The sequence below is a fragment of the Zalophus californianus genome, chromosome 14 (genome assembly GCF_009762305.2).
Source record: "Zalophus californianus isolate mZalCal1 chromosome 14, mZalCal1.pri.v2, whole genome shotgun sequence".
Taxonomy (NCBI): domain Eukaryota; kingdom Metazoa; phylum Chordata; class Mammalia; order Carnivora; family Otariidae; genus Zalophus; species Zalophus californianus.
This window is the reverse complement of record NC_045608.1, coordinates 10505711-10530456: the sequence shown is the minus strand read 5'-3', so window position 1 is coordinate 10530456 and position 24746 is coordinate 10505711. Positions and strand designations below refer to the sequence as shown.

The 24746-nt window shown below is 52.5% G+C and overlaps 1 protein-coding gene across 2 annotated transcripts; it reads right to left on the bottom strand.

Moving 5' to 3' along the window:
* Window positions 1-4145: 4145 nt before the first annotated feature.
* On the bottom strand, window positions 4146-24034 carry OAS3 (2'-5'-oligoadenylate synthetase 3). Of its 2 annotated transcripts, XM_027576071.2 has the most exons (16): window positions 23607-24034; window positions 20899-21181; window positions 19083-19258; window positions 17792-18030; window positions 16239-16392; window positions 15461-15805; window positions 14080-14362; window positions 13585-13760; window positions 12605-12855; window positions 12028-12172; window positions 11122-11295; window positions 9484-9769; window positions 8249-8424; window positions 7705-7943; window positions 6790-6937; window positions 4146-6593 (listed from the first exon to the last, which is right to left on the bottom strand). In XM_027576071.2, exons 1-16 carry the CDS (start codon window positions 23781-23783, stop codon window positions 6582-6584), a joined length of 3264 nt encoding a protein of 1087 aa, XP_027431872.2. In that variant the 5' UTR covers window positions 23784-24034; the 3' UTR covers window positions 4146-6581. The 2 variants fall into 2 exon arrangements, with proteins under 2 accessions (XP_027431872.2, XP_027431873.2); XM_027576072.2 differs by lacking the exons at window positions 4146-6593; window positions 6790-6937; window positions 7705-7943; window positions 8249-8424 and adding an exon at window positions 9172-9293.
* Between the last annotated feature and the right edge of the window lie 712 nt (window positions 24035-24746).

Here is a 24746-nt window from a genome sequence, read left to right as displayed (position 1 = left end):
GTATATAATCAGTTGCCCTTCACAATCCTGGGGTAGCAGCTCTTTCCGCCCAGGGGTTCTGTCCCCATGCTTTTATAAAACCACCGTTTTTGCACCAAAGACCTCTCGAGAATTCTTTCTTGGCCGTCGGCTCCGGACCCCACCAAACACACCAACATTCCACAACACAGCACTGGGCACATACAAGTCCCAGAGTGTCAGAAGGCGGGAGCTTCTTTGTGCCCAGTTCCTCAGCATGCTTGTCGATACTTGTGAGGCCTCAGCAGGCACCTACCCAGCCCAGCAAGGGTGGGACACTGGCCCAGGAGTGCACAGGCCAGAGGGGATGTGCAAGTCCATCCAGAGCTCTATGAAAATGAAACCCCCAGAGGGCTCCCACCAGCTGCCTCTGTCTAGCAATAAAAAATAATACAGAAGGCAAAAAAAATCCCCGAGATGTGGGAAGAACAGGGCCCTTCTCTGCCTGCCCTTCTCTGTGATGATTAATTTTGTATGTCAACTTGGCTGAGCCATGGTACCCAGATATTTGGTCAAACATTATTCTAGATCTTTCTGTGAAGGCTTCCCCCCCCAGGTGAGATTAACATTTCAATCAGTAGACTTTGAATAAAGCAGAATACTCTTTATAACACAGGTGGGCCTTGTCCAATCAGTTGAAGGCCTCAAAAGAAAAAACACTGTCGTCTCCTGAGGAAGAAGGAAATCCACCAGCAGATGCCACCCCCACCCCCAACTGAATTTGGACCTGCTAGCCTTAAAAACAGCACGAGCCAATTCCTGAATTGGATCTATACATCCCATTGTTTCTGTTTCTCCGGAGAATCTTAACTACCACATCCACCCAGTAAGGGTCTTCCCTTGTCCTTAGGCCTGTTCCTGCCACATCTAGAGGTAGGCTGGTCAGGGGCCAGCAGTCTCCTTTTCTGGAGGAGAACAGGAACGCAGGCAGAGAGAGGTGGGAAGTCACATAGCTTGTAGGTTGTCTGGCTAGGTTCTAACTCCTCATGACCCGATCCCAAAGTCCAAGCTTTATCATTTTTTTAAAAACATTTTATTTTGAAATAATTTGAAACCCTGAGAAAATGTGCAAGATGAGTATAAAGAAGTCTCTTATGCCCTTCCCCCAGAATATTTTACCACATTGGTTCCTCATTCTCTCCACGTGGGAGAGAGGTCTCCCAGGACCCCGGGATCACAACCTGAGCCAAAGGCAGACACTTAACCAACTGAGCTACCCAGGTGCCCCATCTCTCTCTTTCTTTTTAAAAAATAGACTTTGTATTTTAAAGTAAAATTAAGCAGAAGGCCTAGAGATTTCCCAGAGACCCCCTGCCCTCCTACGCACAGCCTCCCCCACTATCAACATCCCCTTCCCCCAGACTGGAACGTTTGTTAGAACTGATGAACCCATATTGACACGTCAAAATCGCCCAGACCCCTTTCCTCCTAAATACTTCAATATGTATCCCCTAAGCACATGGATATCTTGTTACAGAAACACAGAGCAGTGATGTGATTTAGAACTTTAACCTTGATACAATGCTATCATTTCCTATAGCACTTACAAAGAATAGATCCTTATATTCAATTTTTAAATAGTTATTCTAATGCTGATCTTTATCGCCTCCTCCCCCCACCCCCACCCCCGCCCCCACGCCCGCCTCCTCCCCCCACCCCCACCCCCGCCCCCACCCCCGCCCCCACCCCGCTCTAGGATCATGTTTTCTGGAGTTGTCATGGGTCACAGACAGGATCCCTGGGAAGCACTGGGGAAGGGATGGTGTCATTTTGGGGGAAAGTTCCCTGTGTCCTAATGATCTGTCTTCTAAGTGTTTTGATGGTGCAAATTGACTAATTCCCTGGTTTGCGGCCCATTTAGTCTGCTCCTAGGGACACCCTATTTTATGACCAGCTCTTTAACTCTCTGGGGCTCAGGGGCTCAGGGCCTCCCGGCTGCCCCCTCGACCCTACCCCTCACAGGAAATTGTGTCCACCTGATGGGTCAGTGTTGTCTCATGGCTGATATTATTTCAAGGTCCCACCAACCCCAGTGCTATTCAGGGGACCATGATGTCTTCTATGGAGGGGGCCACTCGAGCTTCGTAGTGATGCTGGGTCTGCTCACTAGCCTATTCCTCATAGCCTTGGTAAAGGTGTCTTCTCTGCTTTTCCTTGGGAGATAATTTGATGGCTCTTCTGGCCTTATGTGGCATATCCACCCCCTCAAGCCCACCTCTCTGACCTTTGAGCCCCACCTTCCCCCATCCTTCAGGCAATATTGTCATTCGGATCTCACTCAGCACAGCTCTTAACCTTTTCCATTTTTCTAGAAGCTCTGCTAGCAGCAAGCTTGCACCTTCTTGCTGGGCTCCTGGACTGCGTATGAAGTCCTGAATTCCAGGAGAGACTTCCAAATCAATAAACTCTTCCTCATCCGGTCTTACACAGCAGCCCCTTGATCAAGCACCCTTGGGTCCACTCCCACTCATACCCACCTGGCTTTTGTTGGTACACGCTGGCTGGGTTGTCCGGCCGTTTGGGGTACAGGTCCATCTTTCCCTTATTCGGCCCAGCATCCCTGGCTGGATTATTCTGGGACTTAACCTTAGTCCTACTCACCGGGCAGGAGGGGAAGTGGGTGCAGGTCATGGGGGCGGGGGATGATTTATAGATGAGAGGCCTCTGCAGGGTCTCCTTGTAAGGCGGGAGGTGCTAGTTTTTAACGGGAGGGGTGCAGCTCAGAGGGTTCAGAGGAATCTGGGGGCTCAAGCTCTTCGGGGCCTCCACCCCTTATGTCCCCCGGCTGTGTGTCAGAGTCCCATTCTTCCCCAGGCAGGGTCTTGACCCTAGTCCGCAGACCTGATTACCCACTGAGCGGGGGGCTATCGTCAAAATGACAGGTAATGGCAAGTGTTGGGGAGGATGTGGAGAACCCCCACTCATTGCTGGAGGTGGTGTGAGTGGTATAGTGCTACGGAACACAGTAGGGTGGGTCGTCATGGTTAAATACAGACTTATCATATAAGCCAGCAATTCCACTCCTGGGTATATACACCCAAGAGAAATGAAAATATGTTTGCATAAAATCATATACCAACATTCATAGCGTACTCTCATAATGGCCAAAAAGTGGAAACAGTCCAAACACCCACCAATGGATGACTGGGTAAACACAATGTGGTCTCTCCATTCAGTGGAATATTGTCCAGTAATAAGGGTTGAAGCACGGAGGTAGAAGCCGCAACATGGATGCACCTTGAACACGTGATGCTGACTGAAAGAAGCCGGACACAAAAGGACAAATACGGTGTGATCCCATTTGTATGAGTTGTCGATGACAGAGACAGAAGCAGATCAGTGGTGGCCAGGGATTAGGGGGGAAGGTGTGGTGGGAATGCAGAGTGACTGCTGATGGGATTCAGGTTTCTTTTGGGGCTGATGAAAATGATCTGGAATTAGGATAATGGATGCCCCTTGTGACATGGCTCACCTGGTCAATATCCTAAATATGAACTTTGTGACTATCCCCACACCGCTGAGTTGTACACTTTAAAAAAGTCGAAATTCACAGTGTGTGAATTACATCTCAACTGCAGTCTTTTTTAATTTAAAATTAAATTGACAAATTAAAAAAAAAAACCATTGTGCGCATGCTGCATTTCTGGACTGGGTCCTCATTCCCCTCTGCCTTCTGGCTGCTGGAGATGGAGCCTCTTTGTGTGCTCTGGCACACAAGAAGGCCCCCTGGCTCTCTGCTTAGCTTGCAATTGCTGATTGATCACATTTAGATTTTCGTTATTTTTTAGCCCCTAAGGCTCTTGCTTCCTGGTATTTTTTTTTTTTTAAAGATTTTATTTATTTATTTGAGAGAGGGAAACAGAGACAGAGAGCACGAGCAGGAGGACCAGCAGAGGGAGAGGGAGAAGCAGACTCTTGGCTGAGCAGGGAGCCCGACATGGGGCTTGATCCCAGGACCCGGAGATCATGACCTGAGCTGAAGGCAGACACTTAACCAACTGAACCACCCAGGCGCCCCCTCCCCCAGTAAGTTTTAATACTGGCTGGGGTTACTCCCTCCTTGGAGCTCTTTTTTTTTTTTTTTTTTTTAATTTTCTGAACTTTCCTTGGCACATGTATGTTTCCATGAGACCTTTAGTATCAGTTTGTCTAGTTCCGGGGAAAGTGCTTGTGGGCATTTTTGTGAGTATCTTTAGGATCATTAAATGTATAAATCAAGTTGGAACTGACATCTACCTAAGAGTGTGGCTATATCAGGAAGCCCTCAAAAGTGACAGTGGGGTACTATGTCCATGCAAGGGTAGCCATTGTCAGAGACCAAGGAGCTAGAGTAAAATAAATCCCCACTGGGATCAGCCCCACCCAGGTGACATGTCCTCCTTACTCCTACCTCCTGGGGCTACCCCATTTCCCACCATCTCACAATTCCCCTCATTCGAGTCACTTTACGGGGGAGGCCTAGAGTCCGTGTCATGAAGATAGGAGTTACTGAATTGAGACCCACCACCAGTTCCTCCCAGGACGAGCAAGGCCAAGGCCGGGCCCCCACCTGCTGCTGGGTGCTTGGCGGGGCAGGTCTCTGCTGCCCACAAGTGTCTGCCCTGAGCTCTTGGAACTGGCCAACCCCAAAGGTGTAACTTGGGGTCCTGAGAGTCCCACCCCCGGATACGCAGGCAGTCAGGGAGGTGAGTCTAAGGAGACTTTATTAGCACCGTGTGCCCTTAGCATCAGATGGGGGCACACAGGAGGTGCGAGCCGGCTCGGCCTCTAAGCCTCCACCACCGTAGTCCCAGGGGAAGCAGAGGAACTGCTCTCTGGCATGGTCTCCCTCCCAGAGAGCAGCGCTAGAGAGGGGAGGGCTCCTCCTCACCCCCCCCCATCCTGCTTCCCTGCCCTGGGCTGTGTCCCCCAGTTCCTATGTGGAAACACTCTTCCTGGTGTGATGGTACGAGGAGGTGTGCTCTTTGGGAGGCGATGAGGTCTTGAGGGTGGCGTCCTCGGGAATGGGATTCACGCCCTCATAAGAAGAGGCCAGAGGGATGCAAGAGGAGTGCAGCCTGGCAGGGGCTCTCAGAAGAACCTGACGGTGCTGACTTCTGGCCTCCAGAGCTGCCAGAAATACATTGTGGTTGATAAGCCCCCGGGTCTGAGGTACTGTGTTATAGCACCCTGGTGGCGCCCAGCCATGGGCCATGGAGAGTCAGGCTCGCTGAGACACGCAGGGGCTGGGGAGCAGGGGGCGGGAGTGCGTCCTGGCTCCTCCCTCGGGGCCGGACCGCCCACTCACCCACCCAACGGACGTTCACTGTGAATCCGCAGGGGTGCTGTCCCCGAGGCCCGCCGTGGGTGCCTGCCCTGTTGCCCGAGTTCCGGCTGTGATCTAGATCGTGCTGAAGGCGGGGGACATAAGGCATCTTCCTGCCGTGCTGATGGCTAGCAAGCCCTGAGCCTCGCCTGTGGCCACTGGAGCCCACATTCTGGGTCTGGTCCCCCGCTTTGTGGGTGTGAGTACCACTGGCTGCAGTTGCCTCCCGACCTCTGATTCGGCCGCAGTGCTCTAATCTTCAAACCCACAGTCCAGTTGCGGCCCCTGCCTTCCGCTCCTCCAGACCATCCAGGGATTTAGATGGAATCCCTTTCTGCTTACGATTCTTGGACTATTTTGTTTTCCGTGCTGAGTCTTGACTACGGGGGACACTGTTGTTGGCCCAGAGGTCAGGAGTGCCTCTTGCAAGGAGCCGGTGCATTTGCCCTGGAGGGCAGAGAGAAGCAGGCTGAGCACCGTTGTTTGGGCACTGGCTCACGTTCAGCCTCTGGGGATGGAGAATCCCACTGGCGATGTTCCATCAGGTCAGGAGAGAAGACAAGAGCCTAGTAAAAATTCAGGAAGGCAAACAGGGCATGGCCTCGAGATACGCACATGGGGAGTGAGCACAACAGGAAGGGGAAAGAAAATCAGGCTCTAGTGACCAGGCATTCAGTCAGGTGTCCCACGAGAGGGACTGCATGGTACGCGTGGCCCCACTCCCTCTGTCTGTGACAAACAACACCAGCCAATCTGGGCAGGCTCTCCTGCCAGTGGCTGAGCTCAGAGAGCTCCTCAGCAGGAGACGTGAGCTGGTGTGGAAGGGCAGAGAAGTCAGGAAGGAGGACATTCTCAGCAGGGGCAGGATGCAGTGTGGGATGTACCCGTCTCTGTCTGAGAGCAGAGTCATGGCGGGGAGGCTGGAAAAGCAGGCTGCTGCCAGACCATGGTCCCTGGACTCTGATGCGTGGCCACAGGAGGGAGGCGAGTCTGCGAGGTGGCCAGTGCCCACCTGATACAAGGGGGTATCAGCCAGGCTGGCTACACAGAGCAGGAGGAGAGCACGGAGTGGGGAGGCAGGGATATCAGATGGGAGGCTGGACGGAGTGGTTGGATCAATCTCTCACACGTGCATGTGCACACGCGCGCGCACACACACACACACACACACACACATCTGGCAGGTGACCCTGAGTCTCCTCATGCCGAGGGTTGGTGTCCTTCTGTCCATCTGGTACAAACGTGGACTCTCTGGCCTTCACACATCAGGCTGGGGGAAGGTTAGAGAAGAAGTGAGTTAGCCCTACCGTTCCTGGTGAAGCTGAGACCACAGGGACAGCCAGCACATGGGGCAGGGGGCACACGTGGGGCCATGGCTGGGCCTGCCCGTTTGGCTGGAGTCATGGCCCTCCCCTGAGCCCACTGCCCCCAACGAAGCGTGCCCTGCCGCACCATAGTTCTCTTACCTTCACTGGCCATGGCTGGATGGGGCTGCCGTCCCTGCTCATGCAGCACGGGGCAGACATGTAGGCGGCGGCTTCCTTGGCCAGCAGGTCCCAGCGGGCATTATGGCCGAGGTTGCCTGTCGGGTCAGCTGGATCCAGGATGATGGGCCTGCAATTGCCACTGGAGTCAGGCTTATTCCTGGTAATATCGGGGTGTCCTCCTGAGAGACTGGTTGAACTAGTCTCCTCCCTCACCCAATACTCTGCGCCGGCCACTTCTCCCTTCTACATCCAGGGCAGACGTCACTAATCAATCACTGTGTTCCTTTGGGCCACACCCCTTCAGCAGGTAGCTGGCATTGGTAACAAATCATGGTACCGGTCCTACCACTCTCCCTTCCTACATCTGTGGCAGATGGGACCACCTCAGAGTCTTTTTCAACATACCATGCTAAGTGGCCATTACCCACGGACTGGGGATGCATCACGAATTTGTGAAAGCTTCTCTGCTTTCTCTGCACCATTTGAGAGGGAGGCAAAATCCCAAAGAATAAGACATGCTTACGTTACCTGGTGGGTTTACAGGTAGCGCTGCCAGATTTAACAAATACAAATAGAGGATGCCCAGTTAAATTTGAGTTTTGGATAAACATAAGTATATCCCCAATGCTGCATGGGACATACTTATCCTAAAAAGCGATTCATTGTTTATCTGAAATTCAAATTTGACTTGGAGCCTTGCACTTCATCTGGCAACCCTATTTATGGGGGACAAGGAAACGGATCGCCTGTCCCTCAGGTGCTAAGGACGTCCCTGTTAGAAAGGAGCTCAGTCTTAGGAAGAGGAGTTTGCTGTCCCTGGTCTGTGCCCTCCAGATGTGGGAGAGCGAGCAACCCCATCTTTGAGACTCTGTGACGGTGAGGGTGGGCCAGAACCTGGGCTGGAGAAGCTTCCAGTTCAGGAAGTCTCTGACAGTCTTGTCCTTGTTGCTGTAGTTGACGGTCCAGTAGACACAGAGCTGGCGGTACTGGCTGACCAGCTCTAGGACGGTGCGGAAGCCCTGGGCCATGTTGAATTGGGCGTCCCGGCTGCCCTGCTCCCAAGCATACACTGTCAGGAGTTCCAGCCCGTGCTGGGGGGGCAGGGAGCCTTTCCCCTTGGGCATCTTGTTGCACTGGGGAGTAACGGGAAAGAGGATGTGTCGGTTCACACTGGCAATGAAGAGGGGCAGGAGGGGCCCCTTCCAGAGCTGGCAAGCCCACCCCCAAATTTTACTGAGCACCTCCATGTGTCAGATGCCTGGCCGTGCATTATCCCCTCAAATCCTGTGACCTAGCCCAATTTTCCAGAGAAGCCAACTGAGGTCCCATGGGCTAGGAAGTACCTCTCCTTCTGCTCCACCAACCCAGGGTTCTGGCCAGGGCTGGGCCCTGCCCCCACCCAGGACCTCAGTGGGGCGGCCCTGTCCTCACACCGCACCTGCCGGTACCAGTGTTTCACCAGTCGGATCAGACTCTTCAGCTTGGTGGGCCGAGAGATGATGAAGTCCCGCTGCAGCTCCGTGAAGCAGGTGGAGTACTCGCCTGCGTGGTTGTAGCTGTGGATGAGGTCGACGTAGACTTGAGACGGGGGCCTGTAGCCGGGGACCACCTGGCCTGGAGAAAGGGAGGAGGCCACCATCAGTTCATTCCCCAGAGTCCCGCTGGGGCCAACTGAGCAAGGACTTCCAGGATCTCCTACTTGGGCATTTCCCTAATGGCTGGGCTGGGACCCACTGGGGGAGTGGGGAGCCACAGGGTGATTTTAGTTGAAGCACAGACATGGCATGACCCAGAGTTAAAATATCTTATGTTCCTTCCTGCCCCCTTTCAACCCTTCCATTTGCCTGTCATGGAGAAAGTCTCAGCTGGGAGCTAACTCATCTCTAATGGCTCTTGGCTGCTTGCTCATCCCTCTCTAACAAAGGGAGAGCTTTGGTCTCAGAGCCTCCGGTAAGAAATAGGACCGTAGGTGGTGAGCTGACATCACCCTCTGGTTTCATTGCCCTTAAAGGCATTCCTTGATATTCAAACTCTTGCTTTCTGAAGAACGATGTAGATTCAGATACATTTCTGGATGAATCCCTTCCTTGTCACTTGTTTTCCCAACCTTGGAAACCACATACATTCAGATACAGGGGACGTCCTCACTCTGCAAACTCCCCTATGCAAACTCAGAACTGAATAGATACAAAGAGATCTGTGTCTGTTTTGTTTAGGGATTTATCCTCAGTGCCTGGAGAACACTGGGCACATGCTTGGTGAATTTATTGAACTCATGGATCCTACGGATCTGTGGCAGGTGGAGGAGAACCACGCACAAATACTCAAAGCTGGGGATGCACAGCGACACCCCAATACCCACATCGTCAGGGGATGACACTGGCGCTCGAGGCAGCGAAGTCCCTCACCCAAGGTCATCCGTCATGTTGGTACAACTGCTGAGACTAGGGCCCAGCCCAGAGCCACTGTGAGACCACGTAGCACTGTTGGGTGAATTAGACAAAGGTACCCTTTTCTCCACTTTGCAGGAGAATGGTGATAAACATACACGTGTACAAGGCCTACAAGGTGAACAGGTGTGCTCTGGTTGTGCACCGCACAACCTCAAAAACTGTCCCTGGCAGCCCGGCCCCCACTTTTCCCTCCTCTCAGGACTATGCCTGGGTACCTCACCTAAGGCGTTAAAGGCTGGCAGCACGTCAAAGTCCACACTCTGGTCCAGCATCGTCTGGGACGTCAGGGAGAAACTCAGTACACGGGAATTCTCCCACTTGGGGATCTCGAACTTCACCTCGAACTGCATCTCCTGCTGACATGCCTCCAGCTGGGTTCGGATCTCTGAGATGATCTCAGCCCGCCTGTTCCCTTGCTCCGAGAACTGGCTGAAGCAGCTGAGGAACACCACTAGATCCGCATCCGAGCAGCCCTGCAGAGCTGTGCCTTTGGCTAAAGAGCCGCCCTGGGGAGGACACAGAGGTGGCTTAACCCCTGAAGGACTCCGGCTAGAGTCTGTGGGTTAGGAACTTGCTGTCTGACCTTGGCAAGTCACCTAACCTCTCTGTTTTACCTCTTCAATATGGGGTTAACACATAGTATGATTATGAGAAAAAGAAATGTGCAAGACATAAGTTTAAACCCTTCAACAAATGTAAACTTTCTCATTCCATCAAGTTTGGGGGTCTGGGGGCTGGGAGAGATTTGAGAGATTTTGTTTTTTTGTTCTTTTTGACCTGGTGGTTCTCAAGCCTGTCTGCATCAGGAGAGTTTTAAAAAATGACTGATGTCTGGCTCCTATGCCCCTGAGACTGTGATTTAATTGGCCTGGGAGGGGGACTGGGTATCAGTATAATTTTTTAAATGATTCTAAGTGAGGCCATGGTTGACAACCAGTGAACCAGGTTATCATCTTCAAGTGTCATGGATGAGGAAGGTAAGGATCAGAGAGGAGAGAGTATTTGCCTGAGGTCACACAACAAATCACCAGGCCTGGGAATTTTCACTGGCTGACTCTATGCTGATAATCTTCTGGAGCTGACCTGGGCCTCACTTGTGACTTCAATTGTGGACTGAGGTTGTATCTGATATAGTGGATAATGTGACTTTTTATACACCACCAGCATCCCTCTACCTTCTGGATAATGTGACTTTTTATACACCACCAGCATCCCTCTACCTTCTGGGATCAGCATCCTGGTTTTCTTTGGGGGAATCACTCCTCCCCCACACTCAGGTCCATGTGCAGCTGACTCCATCATATGAGCCAGGCTTGGCCAGTCAGAGCATGATTTTCTCCCTAGCCCCACGGATTAGTTTGGGGATGGGTATAAACCCGAGTCAGGCCAATGAAACTCAATTCCAAGACTTCTATGTGAACTTTAAGAAAACAGAATGCCTCTTTCTGGAAGTTTAGAGATGCCAAAGACCATCATATGGAAAGGTCCTGTCCAAAACAGAAGATGGCAGAGCCAAGAGCTGGGATGAAAATCTGAGTCCTGATGACCCTGCATGGGCTCCTAGATCTAGCTGTACCCGATGGTAGATCTACTCCAGGGCTTTCCATTTGCATCAGCCAATATATTTCTTTTGTTCCACCTTTTTAGTTGGTTGTCATAAGCAACCAAAACAGATGTGTTGGACACATCTGGGTCTTCTCTCTGCCATCCACTCACAACCACATTTTGGTTTCTCTTCTACACCCGGCCTTGTGCTGATTGTCATAAGGATGACAGAAGTGGGTCAGGCCTGGCCCTGGTCTGGGAAAGATCACCAGCCTGCAGGACCCTCCTTGCCCATAGCTCTCTGGGGACTTACCTTGACCACCTTGAGCACTTTGATAGCAGAATTCCGGAAGCAGTTTTCTCTCAGGAATGAGCAAATGGTATCAATGGCCTTGTTCACCTGAGCCAAGAACTGGCGGTTGGGCTGGAGAAATTCACTGATGAACTTGTCGAGGTCCCCAGCTGGGGTTTGGTAAAGGACAGCAGGCTATGGAAAGAATCCGGGTAGGGCCAGCTTGAGACAGGATTCCCTAGGAACGCCCCAGCCCTGACTCCTGATATCCTGAGCGGATGAGACTCTCACTATCCCTATAACCTTTTTCTTTCTCAGCTGGTTGGTAGGTCTCTGTGGTAGCATCAGCAGGACCTGATTTCCAGTTCTGGTTCCACCACCAACACACAGCCTTGGTCTCCCCACTTTGAATGGGGGCAAGAACAAGGCCCATGCCTCACCAGATTGTATTATTAAGCACTGGTTATGAGATCCTGCTGAAAAATAGCAAATGCAATAAAATCATGTCCCTTTGGGGGCTGGCTATCATCTTAAGTGGGGTCCCCTAGAAGCAGAGCCCGTGATGGGGATTCCTGTGCATGGATTAACTGGGGGCAGTGCCTGCCTGCAGGAGAAGGGGGGTGATGGAAGTAGGGAGGGCCGGGGAAGGAGCTAAGTAAGGCTCCAGCTGGAAAAAGCTTTTTCCTGATCCCACAGGGAACGCTGGACTAAGAACTCCATCACAGAGCTGGTCTCACCTTCAAACAAGGGTGGGCCTTTTGTACCCCATGTCACTCAAGCATTGGCTGGGGCCAAACAACCTGTGTCTCAGCTGTAAGCCATCAGTAGCGAACACTCCTAGCAGCTGAGGATGTGTGCACCAGCAGGGAAAGGCGAGCTGGAAGGGGGCCCCAACAGCATCTGCCACCCCAGGGACTCCTCTCTTACCATCACATCCCAGGGCTCCACAGACGGCCCTTCTCCACTCTTAAAGCAGGCCTGAGTCCCCAGAATTGCTGCTTCCTGGGCCAACAGCTCCCAGCTGCCCTGGCCCACATTCCAGGTGGGGTCGGCAGGATCCAGGACCAGGGGCCTGGGGGCAGAGTGGATGGGCAGGCAGGTGAGGGAGGTGGGAATCAGTGAAGGAGCAGGGAGGTGGAAGGGACTAGGAAAGGGTGTGGGAGCTGGGGAGAAGGAGAAGAGTGTCAGGACCTTAGGGTTGGCCCAATCTCTCCCAAGCACAGTAGGGTTCCTGTCTGGCCGCCTCAGGCAGGAAGGTATTGGGTGGTCCCTTAATTTCAGAAATGATATGTTATTGTGTTAATGAAACTGGCCCTGGCTTATCTGGGGGCTCCACGTGTCCATGCTTCCTCAGTAAAGAGTCCAGAAGGAAGCAGAGTGAGGAGTGGGGTTGGGGCACCCAGAGCCCACCCTGCACCCCTCCTGGACACAATGATGACTCTAGGGTGACAGTGGGGGAGGAGAGGGATGATGCAGGGAAGGCAATGGGCAAGTGGGTCTGCACCTCTTTTTCTGAAGTTGGCCAAGAAGCTGTGTTCTGATATCAGGGTCCTCAAAGCCATAGTTGACTGTCCAGTAGACACAGAGCTGCCGGTGCCGCTGGACAAGCTCTAGGACGGTCTTTAGGCCTTCGGCCATTTTGAAAGAATCTTTCCCACAGCCTTGCTCCCAGGCGAATATGGTCAGCAGCTCCAGGGCGTAGACGGGGGGCAGAGAGGCACAGGCTGGTTGCTGTCCTTTGTTCTGAGCTGCAACCTATGTCACCCAAAGCCAATCAAAGAATGAGTGGATGTGAGCACCTACTATGTGCTAAGCATGGCCTTATGTACTCGGAGAGGGAGGGGAATAGAAAAACAAAACCACAGAAAAAATAGAACCCTTCTCATTTTACAGGTGGATAAACGGAGGTCCGGGGTGGGGTAGTGACTTGTGCGAAGTCACACAATGACCTGAGACTAAGAATCTCAGACTTGATCTCCGCCTGGAGTCTCTCCTCAGAGGTGTACAGGATTGGGGGCTGCAATATATTCAAGCTTGGTATGCCGACATCTGTCGCAACAGTGACGTCAGCAGCAGTGGGTGCTCAGTAGATGTTTGTTGAATTGAGTACATGATTGCGAGTGCATTCAGATTACTGTTTAGTGGGGGCGCTCTGGAGGATGTTCAGGGTTTATTTAGTACAACTTACGCAGAGGACAGTGATGGCGGAACAGCATGAGCTAGGGCTGCGGGTGGGCAAGAACAGGGGAAGCATTAGCAGTGCGAGGATGGAGGAGAAACTGAGGAGCTAGAGAGGGATGGTGAACCCCAGCCACAGGAAATGAACACTTGGGGCCTGTTGGAGGAGGTGGTCCTTCTACTTGGGATGGCCAATAAGAAGCGAAGGAAGGGAGAGGTCTGCCTAGGAGAGGAGCTGATTGGCTGAGGCAGTTGCCATGACAGCAGCTGCTTCCTGGGAGAAGCTAGGGGGTATGGCAGCCTCACCTGACGGTACCAGTGCTTCACTAGCAGGATCAGGTTTTTCAGCTTGGTTGGGCGATTGTTCACGAAGTTCCTCCGCAGGTCTGAGAAGCAGGCCGCGTGCTCGCCCCTCTGGCAGCCGCTGTTGAGGAGGGTCGAGTAGACCTGGGGTGCAGGTTTGGCGCCAGGGCAGAGCTGCCCTGTGGAAATTTGAAATACTCTGAGCGCAGAGCTCTAACGAAGACATCTGCATGTCCCAGCCTAGCCACTCACCAGCCTTTATTAATATTTGAACATTAATTACATAGCACTGCAATCAATAATACACAATCTACAACGTAGAATAGCAATCGGAACTTTTTTTTTTTAAGCACCAAATATGTGCTGGGTGCTTTTCAGTAATTTTCACTCATCCACCCAATAACTCTTCAAGGTGGGTGATCTTGACCCCAGGCAAGCTATGTAGCATAGCAGTTAAGGGAATTAGACTCCAAGGCACAGGCTGGAGGTGGCCCTCACCCACAGCATCAAAGACGGGCAGGAGGGTCACATCCATCCAGCTTCCTAGGGCCGTGGACACCAGCTGGAACTGCAAAGCCCCGGGCACGGTCCGCTCAGGAAACTTGAGGCTCAGGCCGGGGACTGGGTCCTGCCACCGGGATTCCAGCTGTGCCTGCATCTCATTAAGGATCTCCGGGCGGTGGGCCCTTTGGTCCTTGTAGTCTTTGAAGCAGTTGAGGAAAATGATGAGTTCGGCATCAGAGCCGCCCCTCAGGTCTGTGCCCCGGCCAAACGAGCCCCCCTGCAGAGGAAGGACCATCTCAGACCCGCGAGTGTCCCTGAGCTCAGGCGTCAGACTCTGACCCCAACGGCTGCCCCCCCCGCCCCGCCCCTGCAGCCCAGACACTACTGGGCATCTCACTGATGCTGGGTCCTGGGGCACCACGACAGAGGCAGTGACCTCTGACCCTTAGAAGCCTGGCAGAGTCTGACTATACCTGTCTGCACCTGCCCTCTGACCCCCGGGGCCCTGCACAAAGTCAGACCAGCGTGCAGCAACAGAGAACGGGGGATGCAGTGAAGGGGGGTCAGAGATTAAAGATTTTAGCCAAACATCTGCAGCACCTACTGATTGCACATATGGACCACAGGTTGCAAACTGAGGTCCCAGGGCCAGATGGGGCCTGCAGATGTGCTCTGTTGGCCTGTTTCAATCAACCAACCAATCAATCCATCCATTCATTCATTCAACACATTTATGAGCACTCACATGTACCAAGATACGGGAGTACATAAAAGGTACCTGCTCTCCTGGAACTTATATTCTAGCAAGGGGAGAGGAGTGAGGGACAGTCAGCAGACAAAAGCCCTCAGAACGTGCTAAGTGCTGTGTGGAGGCACAGCAATCAGGAAGGGGACCGGGGATGGAAGGGAGGTTGCAGTTGTAAATTGAGCAGTCAGGCCTCCGTGAGAAGGGGACTTGGGTCCCAGACTTAAAGGAGGGGAGGGAGCCAAGTGGATGGGGGAAGAGCCTTCCAGAAAGAGACACCAGCCAGTGCGGACTGTGCCTGGTGAGTTCAAGAAGCAGCCAGGAGGCCAGTATGGAGTAAGTGAAGGTCAGAGCAAGACCAGGAGCAAATCCTACGGGCCTTGAGGCCATTGTACTTGGTGAAACCACAGAGGATTTTGAGCAGAGGATGGAAGTGGTCTGATTAGGGTAATAGCGGCTTAAAAAACTATCATTAAACTTTTTTAAAAGCTGGCACTCAGATATGTACCTCGGAGGGCAGCACACTCCCCTTCCATGGATGTCCACTTGCCTTGCTGGCCCCCGACTCCTTCCCCTCCTCACTGTGGTGCCCCAGGAAGTGCCCATCAGCGTCTCCACGCACCGACTCACCTTGCTGACTCTGGAGGCCTTGTAGACACAGTTCTCACGAAGGCAACCCAAGATGACATCGATGGCCTTGCCGATCTGCTTCTGGAACTGGGGGTTTGGTTTCAGGTGGTTCTGGATGAAGCGGTCCAGGTCCCTGGCGGCGATCTGAGACAGATCCAAGGCCGTCCCCAGTGTGGAAGGGGTGATGCAGGCAGCCCCCGAGGGGCCGGGAGCTGGGCCTGAGGGCTGCCTGCTCCCTGCCCCTGGGTGCACAGCATGGAGACTGCTGCTGTCCTCAGGGGTCCTCTGGGCAGAGTCTCGCTGGATGGGGTGGCCTAAACCTGAGCTCCCGGCACGTGGAAGGCCCTGGAAGTGTGTAGGAAGGAGCTGTCTTACAGGCATAGGAGTTTCTCCAGCCCTTCTCTCGCCAGCCCCCTCCCAATGGACAGTCAGGGTGACTGAGACTACGAGCGGGGAAGTGGGAGGGCCACCGTAGCCCATATGGTGCCTTTGTGCAGATTAGAAAAGGGTGCCCTTACAGACGGGATCAATTCTAGAAAGGGCCCCTGTGCTGGGCGGACACGGTGTGGTAAGCGGACAACAACCCCGCGAGCACAGAGGTGTTCCTCCAAGCAGGCTCAGCTTGGTGAACAGGTTGTTTGCATGCCTGCAGCCCCCACTCCGCAACTCTGTCCCACACCCCACGGCCCCAGCGCCCGCTAGGCACTCAGCAAACACTGAGCATGTGAATTAGGCGCGGCTTTACACCTAACAAGGATCCCCAGAGCCCCTCACTCACGGGCCCCTCCCAGGGCTGCACAGCGCTCCCTGCCGCCTGCAGGAAGCATGGGTGCTCATAGCAGGACTGTGCCTCCCGGGCCAGTAGATCCCAGCGCCACACTGCTCCGTCCCCCACATCCCACGTGGGGTCAGCCGGGTCCAGGATCACAGGCCTGCAAATCCAGAGGGACAGGAAGGTTCCGGTTGGTACGGCGGTCAAGATCAGGGGCTCTGAGGTCAAGCAGACCTGGTTCCAATCCCTGTTCTTCTACTTTCTAGCTGTGTGACCTGGGGTAGATAACTTACCTCCTCTGAGCCTGTTTCCTTTTGTGCAAAATGGGGATGACAACAGTGCCTGCTTTCGTGGGCTGTTGTGGAGATTAAATTGGATCAACGGTCCTCAACTCTGGCTGCACATTAGAATCACAGGGTACGAGGATCTAGCCCCAGGGGCTCAAGAGTTACGGCCATGGCTTAGCTGTCTTATTCCTACGTGTGTATCCAACGGTGCACGCACACAGAGGTACACGTACAAGACGGTTCCTAACAGCCTTCTTGTAACAGCCCCGGGGCAGAAACAACCAAATGTCCATCATCAGCACAATGGGAAGCATACTGTGATAAATTCACACAATGGAACACTATTCAGCCACACAAAAAAATAAGCAACAATAACCAAGTACACACAACGATCCAGAAGGATCTCAAACATTTAACGTTGAGAAAGAGATGTCAAACACAAAAGTACATGCCGTGTGATTCCCTTTCGGTAAGATTTTAAAACAGACAGGATTGGAAGGGTAACAGCCGGAAGGGGTCACCTCTGGGATGTCCCTGATCGGGAGAGAGAAAGGGGAAGCTCCTGAGGTGCTGGAAATATTCCCCCTTGATCTGGTGGTGGTTTCTTTTCTTTTCTTTCTTTCTTTTTTTTTTTAAGATTTTATTTATTTGACAGAGACAGCGAGAGAGAGAACACAAGCAGGCTCTCCACTGAGCAGGGAGCCCGATGCGGGGCTCGATCCCAGGACCCTGAGATCATGACCTGAGCTGAAGGCAGACACTTAACCCACTGAGTCACCCAGGTGCCCCTGATGGTGGTTTCACAGGGACGTTCACTTTACAGAACGTCATCAAAATGTGCCCTTTGGATAGGTATGCTGTGTGTCACTACAATGTTCACACGTACAATATGTTCACACAAGAAAAATCTTTTTAAAAACTGCCCCAAGAGGGGTGCCTGGGTGGCTCAGTGGGTTAAGTGTCTGCCTTCAGCTCAGGTCATGACCTTGGGGTCCTGGGATCGAGCCCCACATCAGGCTCCCTGCTCAGCGGCGAGTCTGCTTCTCCCTCTGCCTCTGCCCCTGCACCCCACTTGTGCTCTCTCTCTCTCAAATAAAAACAAAAACTGCCCCAAGTGATTGTAATTTCCCTCTGGGGCTGAATCCACGGAATGAGGAAGCCACGGGCGGTGCCTGGCTTTGGCCCCCACGCAGGCCCACCCAGTTTTATCGTTGTTAATTACCTCCCGAGGCCTCAAGCCCAGGAGAGTGGGTAGGGGGTGTGGGGAGGTACCTGGTTCTCTCAAGCTGCTGCCTCAAGAACTGGCTGACCGTAGCCTCCTCGAAGCCATAGTTGAGGGTCCAGAAAACACACAGGTGCCGATACTGCTGGATCAGGCCCAGGACGGTCCGGAGGCCTTGGGCCAGGCTGAAGGCATCCTTCCCACAGCCCTGCTCCCAGGCGAATATCGTCAGCAGCTCCAGGGCATAGGCCGGAGGAAGCATCTCCCTCCTCCCCTCCTCCTGGCACACCTGTAAGAGGGTAAAGGGGAGGGGAAGGAGAGAGCTCTCCACAGAACTTTGCTAGATCTCTCAGTCCCTGGGGCGTGGACCCCACAGGCTGAAGCCTGGGATGAGATGCTGTGTTCTAGAAGCAACCTGATTTTTCTCATCTGCCCTCACTCCTTCAGCAAAGTCACGGGCTCATATGAGATCCAAGCTCCTGGGAATGGGGAGCAGTCAGAGAGAGGCCAGTCGGTACTGTGAACCTGTTACTGAACCCCCAAATGAAAGCATGGCAGAACTTGCCCAGGGTCAGAGGGCAAGTCAGTGGCTGAGCAAGAACAGGAATCCAGGACCTCATCATCCTAGACTTGCTTTATGATGAGTGGTCCAACAGAAGGACCAAGCCATGTGCCCTGAGGTTTTGCGGGGCCTGATCTCTCATCTCTAGGCACAGGCTGGGCACCCCTTCCTCAATACCCAAGAGCCTATCCACAAACATGAATATTTTGGAGGGAGGGTGTTATTCCTGAGGCTGGGATGGGGGGTGTACAAACTCCACATTACTTCATACCATACATAAAATATTCCAAGTAGTTTCAAAGCCCTAACACCACAGGAAAAGAAAAATCTTAAAACCCTTTGAAAGGAAAGAATAATTTTTCTTACAGAAGAATAATTTTTAGAAAGTCAGGATAGGCAAAGCCTTCTTACACAAGACGCACAAAGCACAAATCACTTAAGAAAAAGATGAATGCACCTGATTACATTAAAATTCAAACATTATCTGTGACAAAAGACCTATGAACAAAGTGAAAGTAAAAGCCTCGGACTAGGAGAATAGATTTGCATTTTATCAACTCCCTAAGAATTAGCACCCAGACTATATAAAGAGCTCCAACAAACCAACAACAAGAAGACGGCTAATGCAGTAGAAAATAATAAGCAAATGACATGAACAGGCAATTCCCATAAAGAGACACATGATTTGTCTGCGAAGCCTAAGAAAATACTCTTGCTGTCATGAAATCACAAATTCCGTCACGAGTGCCTGGAACAAGGACCCTTGGTGGTGGCCTCACCTGACGGTACCAATGCTTCACCAGCAGGATCAGGTTCTTCACCTTTGCCGAGCGAACATTCACAAAGTTCCTCCGCAGCTCTGAGAAGCAGGCCGCGTGCTCGCCGCCCTGGCAGCCACTTTTGAGAAGCGTCGAGTAGACCTGGGGCGCAGGTTTGACGTTGGAACTGAGCTGCCCTGGGGGTGTGAAGTGCTATGAGTCAGGAAGGGTTCTGAGGCACAGGATGGAGAAATTGGGGGGAATTTGGTGGCAGGGGGAGGAATCCACTAGCATGGGGGGTTTGGAGGATGAGAAAGAGAACCTGGAGCTTCTCAGGAGGCAGAGAGGAAAGCTCGAGACCAGAAGGAAGGGTCCCTTCCTTCCAAACCCAGGGCCAGGCTGAAGAAGAGCAGCCGTATTCCAAGGTGGCTAAACAGGAATGATGCTTTGAGCTGAGTCAGGAGTACGTAGAATCTGACAGTTCTCCCCTCCCCGAGGCTCCCTCAGGCGGCACCAGAATACCACCATACATACCTTTAATTAATCGGTGCCATAGGGAAAGGAAACAAAGCTGGAGAAGTAAAAGGCAAAAGGTCCTGATGCCTTAGCAGTGATGGCTAATATTGTTTGAGTGCTCACGACACTCCAGGCAGGCACTGGGCTGAAAGTTTCACGTGAGTCCCCCATAGCCCCACCAAAACCTGATCAGGCAAGTGTTCCTCACCTCATTTCACAGCTGAGGACCTCGAGGCACAGAGAAGAAACTCAGTACTCTTTCTAAGGTTACATAGCTGACAAGTGATGGAGACAGGATGGGAACCTAAAGCTGGCTGACTTTACGGTATGTGCCTTTCCCTCCACCACTTCCCGAGGGCCCAGCCTGGGAAAAGTAAGCCCTCTCCGTAATTTCCCAGGTTCCTGACACCGCTTACTTGCTGTGTGACTTTGGGCGAGTTACTGTCCGTCTCTGTGCCTCAGCGTCCCTCTTGGTAAAAAGGAAGATACGACAGTGCAGGTCTCACAGGTTTGTTTGGAGGGATTAATGAGATAAAATATGTCAGGAGCTTGGAACAGTGAAGCATTTAATAAGGAGTAGCTATTATGATTAATGTTTGCATATCCAGAGGGTGGATGTACCAGATGGGGAGAGCGTGGCTGTCTTCCAGGACCTCATAACTGGATAAACTCAAGAGACCTATCTCCCAGGGCATCATGGTTAATAATAATAGCGGAGAATAATAATAATAATAAGAAGAAGAAGAAGAGCAAGCACTCATATAGCCCCATCATGCGCCAGGAACCGTTCAAAATTCATCACATACCTTAACGCATACAGCCTTTCCAAAAACTCCGTAAGATGGATTAACTAGGGTCCCATTATTATTAACCTCATTTTACAAGTGTGGGCACAGGGGCACCTTATTATATTAAATCAAGGATGGATATATTATGAAGAGGAATGCAAAGATCACATTAATGGTTTTAAGATAAAAGACAAGACTTTGCAGAATTCTGGCCTTGTCCCCAGCCCCCTACTGCCGGGTGCATGCCCCTTTGTTTTCTCCTTTGGGGGTATTTATGGAAGGGCCGAGCAGCACTGTTCTAGGCAGTGGCTGAAGGAAACTCCCCAGTTGCTTGAGCGAGGGCGGGGCATCTGGACACCAGGACCACAGATCCAGGAGGAACTGGGCTTTCTTGGCCCAGACTCAGTATGTTCAGTGAGGAAACTGGAGCCCAGAGAGAGTTGCCCAGGCCACACATAAGGTCAGGGCAGGAAGCTCCGTCTGACTCCTAATGCTCTTGCCCCCAAGTCTGGAATGGGCCAGGCACCCCTCACCCAGAGCATCAAAGGCTGGCACCAAGCTAACATCCATCCAGTTTTCAAGGTCCGTGGATACCAGGCGGAACTGTAGGACCCCAGGCCTGTCCTGCTCAGGAAACACAAAGCTCAGACCGCAGATGGGTTTCTGACACCAGGGTTGTAGCAGGGTCCGCAGCTCGTTGAGGGTCTCTGCCCGGTGAACACTCTCGTCCTGGTAGCTCTTGAAGCAGTCAAGGAAGATGACAAGTTCAGAATCACAGCCACCCCTCAGCGCGGTGCCCCGGCCGGCGGAGCCTCCCTGCAGAGAAAGGGGAGACCATGTGCACACAGCAACTGGTATTCGGCGCCATGCAGAAATGCAGGTCGAGCACAGCCAGCTATGTTTTCGAGAAAAGCCATTTTCATTTGTAAATCCGTGATTTCTAAATGTTGTCAACCAACTTTGAACATTTTTGTGAGTTTAAAATTTTTTATTTATTTTTTTAACTGTGGGTGAAACAAATTCTGGTTTGCAGAACATGTTTGTGACCTTTGCCTGGGATTCAGTCCAGAGCTACTATATGACTTGCTGAATTTTCAGGACTTTTCTGACAGGTGTTTCTTTCTGCAAAGCTGTTGGCTGAGGACTTGGGAAGGAAACTCACACATGATCAGTCTCTCTGTGCCTGCAGCTCTGTCAAATGTCTGCCAACCTGTAAAACCTCACTTCCAGGCAATACCCCTGATGTGGTTTACTTGTGGTTACACGAGGCAGTGAGGCTCAGGGCGTGAAGTGAGTAACACAGCCAGGAAAAGACAAGAACCAGGGTTAGCCCTCCAGGGGCACCTCCCCCACCAAGCTGGGATTGCTAATTACCCCAGTGGTATCCCAGTTCCTTTGCGGCCAGCTCCTCACATCAGGGGCTGCCAACCAAGGGGGAACGGGGCAGAGCAAAGAGGGATATTGTAGACTGAGCACTTTTGCACACGATCATCTCATTGAACCTCCCAACAAGCCTGGGAGAAAGGTGACTCGTCATTCTCTCACTTTACGAAGGAGGGAATGGGGAAACGAAAGTGCAGGGAAGTTTGCTTACCAAAGCCCTGCCCAGAGAGGCAGCATCAAGTGCTTTGAATGCAGGAAGTCAATTCGGGAGGTTGGGCTCCAAGCCTACATTCTTCCTGCACCCCCTCCCCCATAGATTAATTCACTAAAAAATATGTCTATATTTTTTAGTGTCTAAACCTACCACAAAAGAAGAGAGGGTTATAAAGAAGACTTTTGCCACATTTGCTCTATTTATTCAACCTCTGTTTTCCTCCTTATGTGATTTGAAAAGAAATTCCAGCCACTGTGTCATTTCATCTGCATACGCTTTCATGGGCATCTCGAACATGGTGATCCCCAGTGAGGGGTGGTGACATTTGTCCCAGGGGACATTTGGCAATGCCGAGAGACAATTTTTGGTGGTCCTAGCTGGAGCAGGGGAGCCTCTTTACGTTGGCCCCGGGGGTGGGGGTTCTTCTGATGGGACTGCAGAGGCCTGCCCCCCTTCCTTGCTTTCTGGTCCACCTAGAAGCCCCAGGCTCATCTTGCACATCTTATTCCAGCCCTGGAATCAGCCATTCTTCCAAGGAGCCCTTTCCACAGGGAGCAGCATCTCAAGACAGGAAAGGCAGCCCCTAGCCCTACCCACTTCACCACTGCCTGCTTCAAAGCCTGGAACGATCAGAAGGCCATAAGCTACATTCAACCACGAGAGCTGTTTCCAGGTTTTCCAGGGAAGCAAAGGATGCCAGAGCTTTAGAGATTCTTAAACTCTTGCTCCAAAGGAATTCTTCCTGTCCACCTCCAAGGCAGAAATCTGCCTCCACATTTCATAGGCTGCGAGTCTCTCCTTCTCCTTCCCCTTTCCTACCTCCCAAGCTAAGACTCAGCCCTAGGAAACCACTAGCTGCTCTGGGGTCATCCCCTGCTCATCCCTTCCCTGGCAAGCTCCAAGTCCCCTCTACCCCAGCCAGCTTCCCTCGCTGCATCCCTGGAGCCCCTGAGTTTGCGCTGAGGATATAGTAGGTGACGCCCATCTCCTCCGAGTCTGTGGGCAACCTGAGGTCACCAGGTCACCAGCGAAGCATTTAAGTGACAAAATGGGGCAGGGCTCACCCACACCCAGTCCCAGTTTCCCAAGTCATAAAACAGGGACAATAATCCCTAACCTCACTGAATGTGAGGATTAAGAGGGATGACTCCTTTAACGAGACAATGTTTATTGTTATTGGGTAGTTTCTCAGTAAATTAGGCTATTATGGCTATTATAGATTACTCTGTTTCTGCACCCTTAGGGTCAGGCATGGTGTGAGGACTGGAGTCTGTCTGGACCGGGTAAAGGACTGAGTGAGTCAATGAAAGAACCTGTGAGAGGCAGCCCACAGGAGCATAGATGCAAGAAATCAGACCACCTGGCTTTGAATCTTGGCTGGATTTCTTACAAGCTTGGACACATTATTGCGTCTCTGTGCCTCAGTTTCCCATGTGTCAGGCGGGGTTAGTTGTCCCTACCCGGCCGGGCTGTGGTGTGCAGTCTATTTTCAGGGCACTTCGAACAGCACTGGCGCATAGCAAGAGGGCTGAATGAAAAGAGCTGATAGAAACCGTCGTGGTCCGCAAAGCCCGTGGTAATGCGCCGGCATCCTCCGAGGATTGTCCCTATTTCTAGGTGTCCCCACCTTCCCGCGGCGCCTACCTTGGCGATTTTCAGCACCCTCCAAGGCTGGGCAGCCGCGCGGCCCCCGGGCTCACGCAGGGAGGCTGCCAGGGCGCCCAGGGCGCGCCGCGCAGCCGCCAGGAACTCGGGGGACGGCTGCAGCCTGCGGGCCACCAGGTTGTCGAGCGTGGCGGCGGGGGTGAGGTACAGGTCCATGGCCGGCTCCGGGACCCTAGCGCGCCCCGGCTTCCCTCTCGCGCTCTGCGCGCTCCCCGGTGCCTGCAAAGCCTAGGCCTTGGCTCTGCGCCCGGAGGCCGGGGAGGGGGCGGTGCAGCTGCGCCAGCCTCCCCCCTCCCCCCTCCCCCCGCCCCCGCGTCCCTCCTTCCCAACTTCGCAGGCCTTCCACTCCCCTCCCGCTTTCAGTTTCATTTCTTTTCAGCAGTTCTGGGCTCTTGCAGCCGCTTTCCCTTTCCCTTCCCCGGCCTGGTTTCTTTTCCTCCGCCTCCCGGCTTCCAGTACTGGGCCCGCCTCCCCTGGACCCGCCCCCCGCCGCCAGCTCCAATGAACTGCACGCGCCTGAACAAAACGCCTCGGCCTCAGCAGGTGCACAGAGCACAAGCACTGGCACCGAGCCACGGGCCCCGAGCATTTAAGAAACGTGCAAGATTTACGGGAGGACGTGGCTACACCAACTGAGCAGCCTGGAGGAGGTTCCCCCAAACAGAGAACCCCTGGCTGGCTCTCTGGCTGAAGGAGACATTCTAAACACCACCAGTAACAAAAAACACTTGCAGGACACATGTCCCTCCTGCTTTCCGTCCATCATCGCATTCAGTCCTTCCAACAACCAGGATGTAAGTGCTATTCTTATCATACGCATTTGATAGATGAGGAGATTAAGGTACAGAGAATGGAGGCCCCTTGGCCCAGGTCACATACACAGCCAGAAAGTTGTCAGACTGGATTCAAACCCAGCGCAAGCTCTCAGTACTAGTGCTGTGTTCCTAGAGGAGCCAACTCCTCCTAAATAATGTATACATTTAATGCAATTCCAAAATGTTTAGAATACCATTTGTTAAACATATCGTTCTGGAGTCCGTCTGTAAGAATTAAGAATTATTTTTAAAGAGGAGAAACGAGGAAGGAAGGTCAGTGTAGAATGACACCTCACACAATATT

What these genes read in the sequence shown, in the direction of transcription:
- OAS3 (XM_027576071.2), bottom strand. Translation starts at nt 23,783, where the DNA reads ATGGACCTGTACCTCACCCCCGCCGCCACGCTCGACAACCTGGTGGCC. An exon ending in TGAAGCATTGGTACCGTCAG is followed by an intron (nt 18,031 to 19,082) that starts GTGAGGCCACCA and finishes ACCCTCTTACAG; the next exon opens with GTGTGCCAGGAGGAGGGGAG. An exon ending in TGGAGCCCTGGGATGTGATG is followed by an intron (nt 11,296 to 12,027) that starts GTAAGAGAGGAG and finishes TTCTTTCCATAG; the next exon opens with CCTGCTGTCCTTTACCAAAC.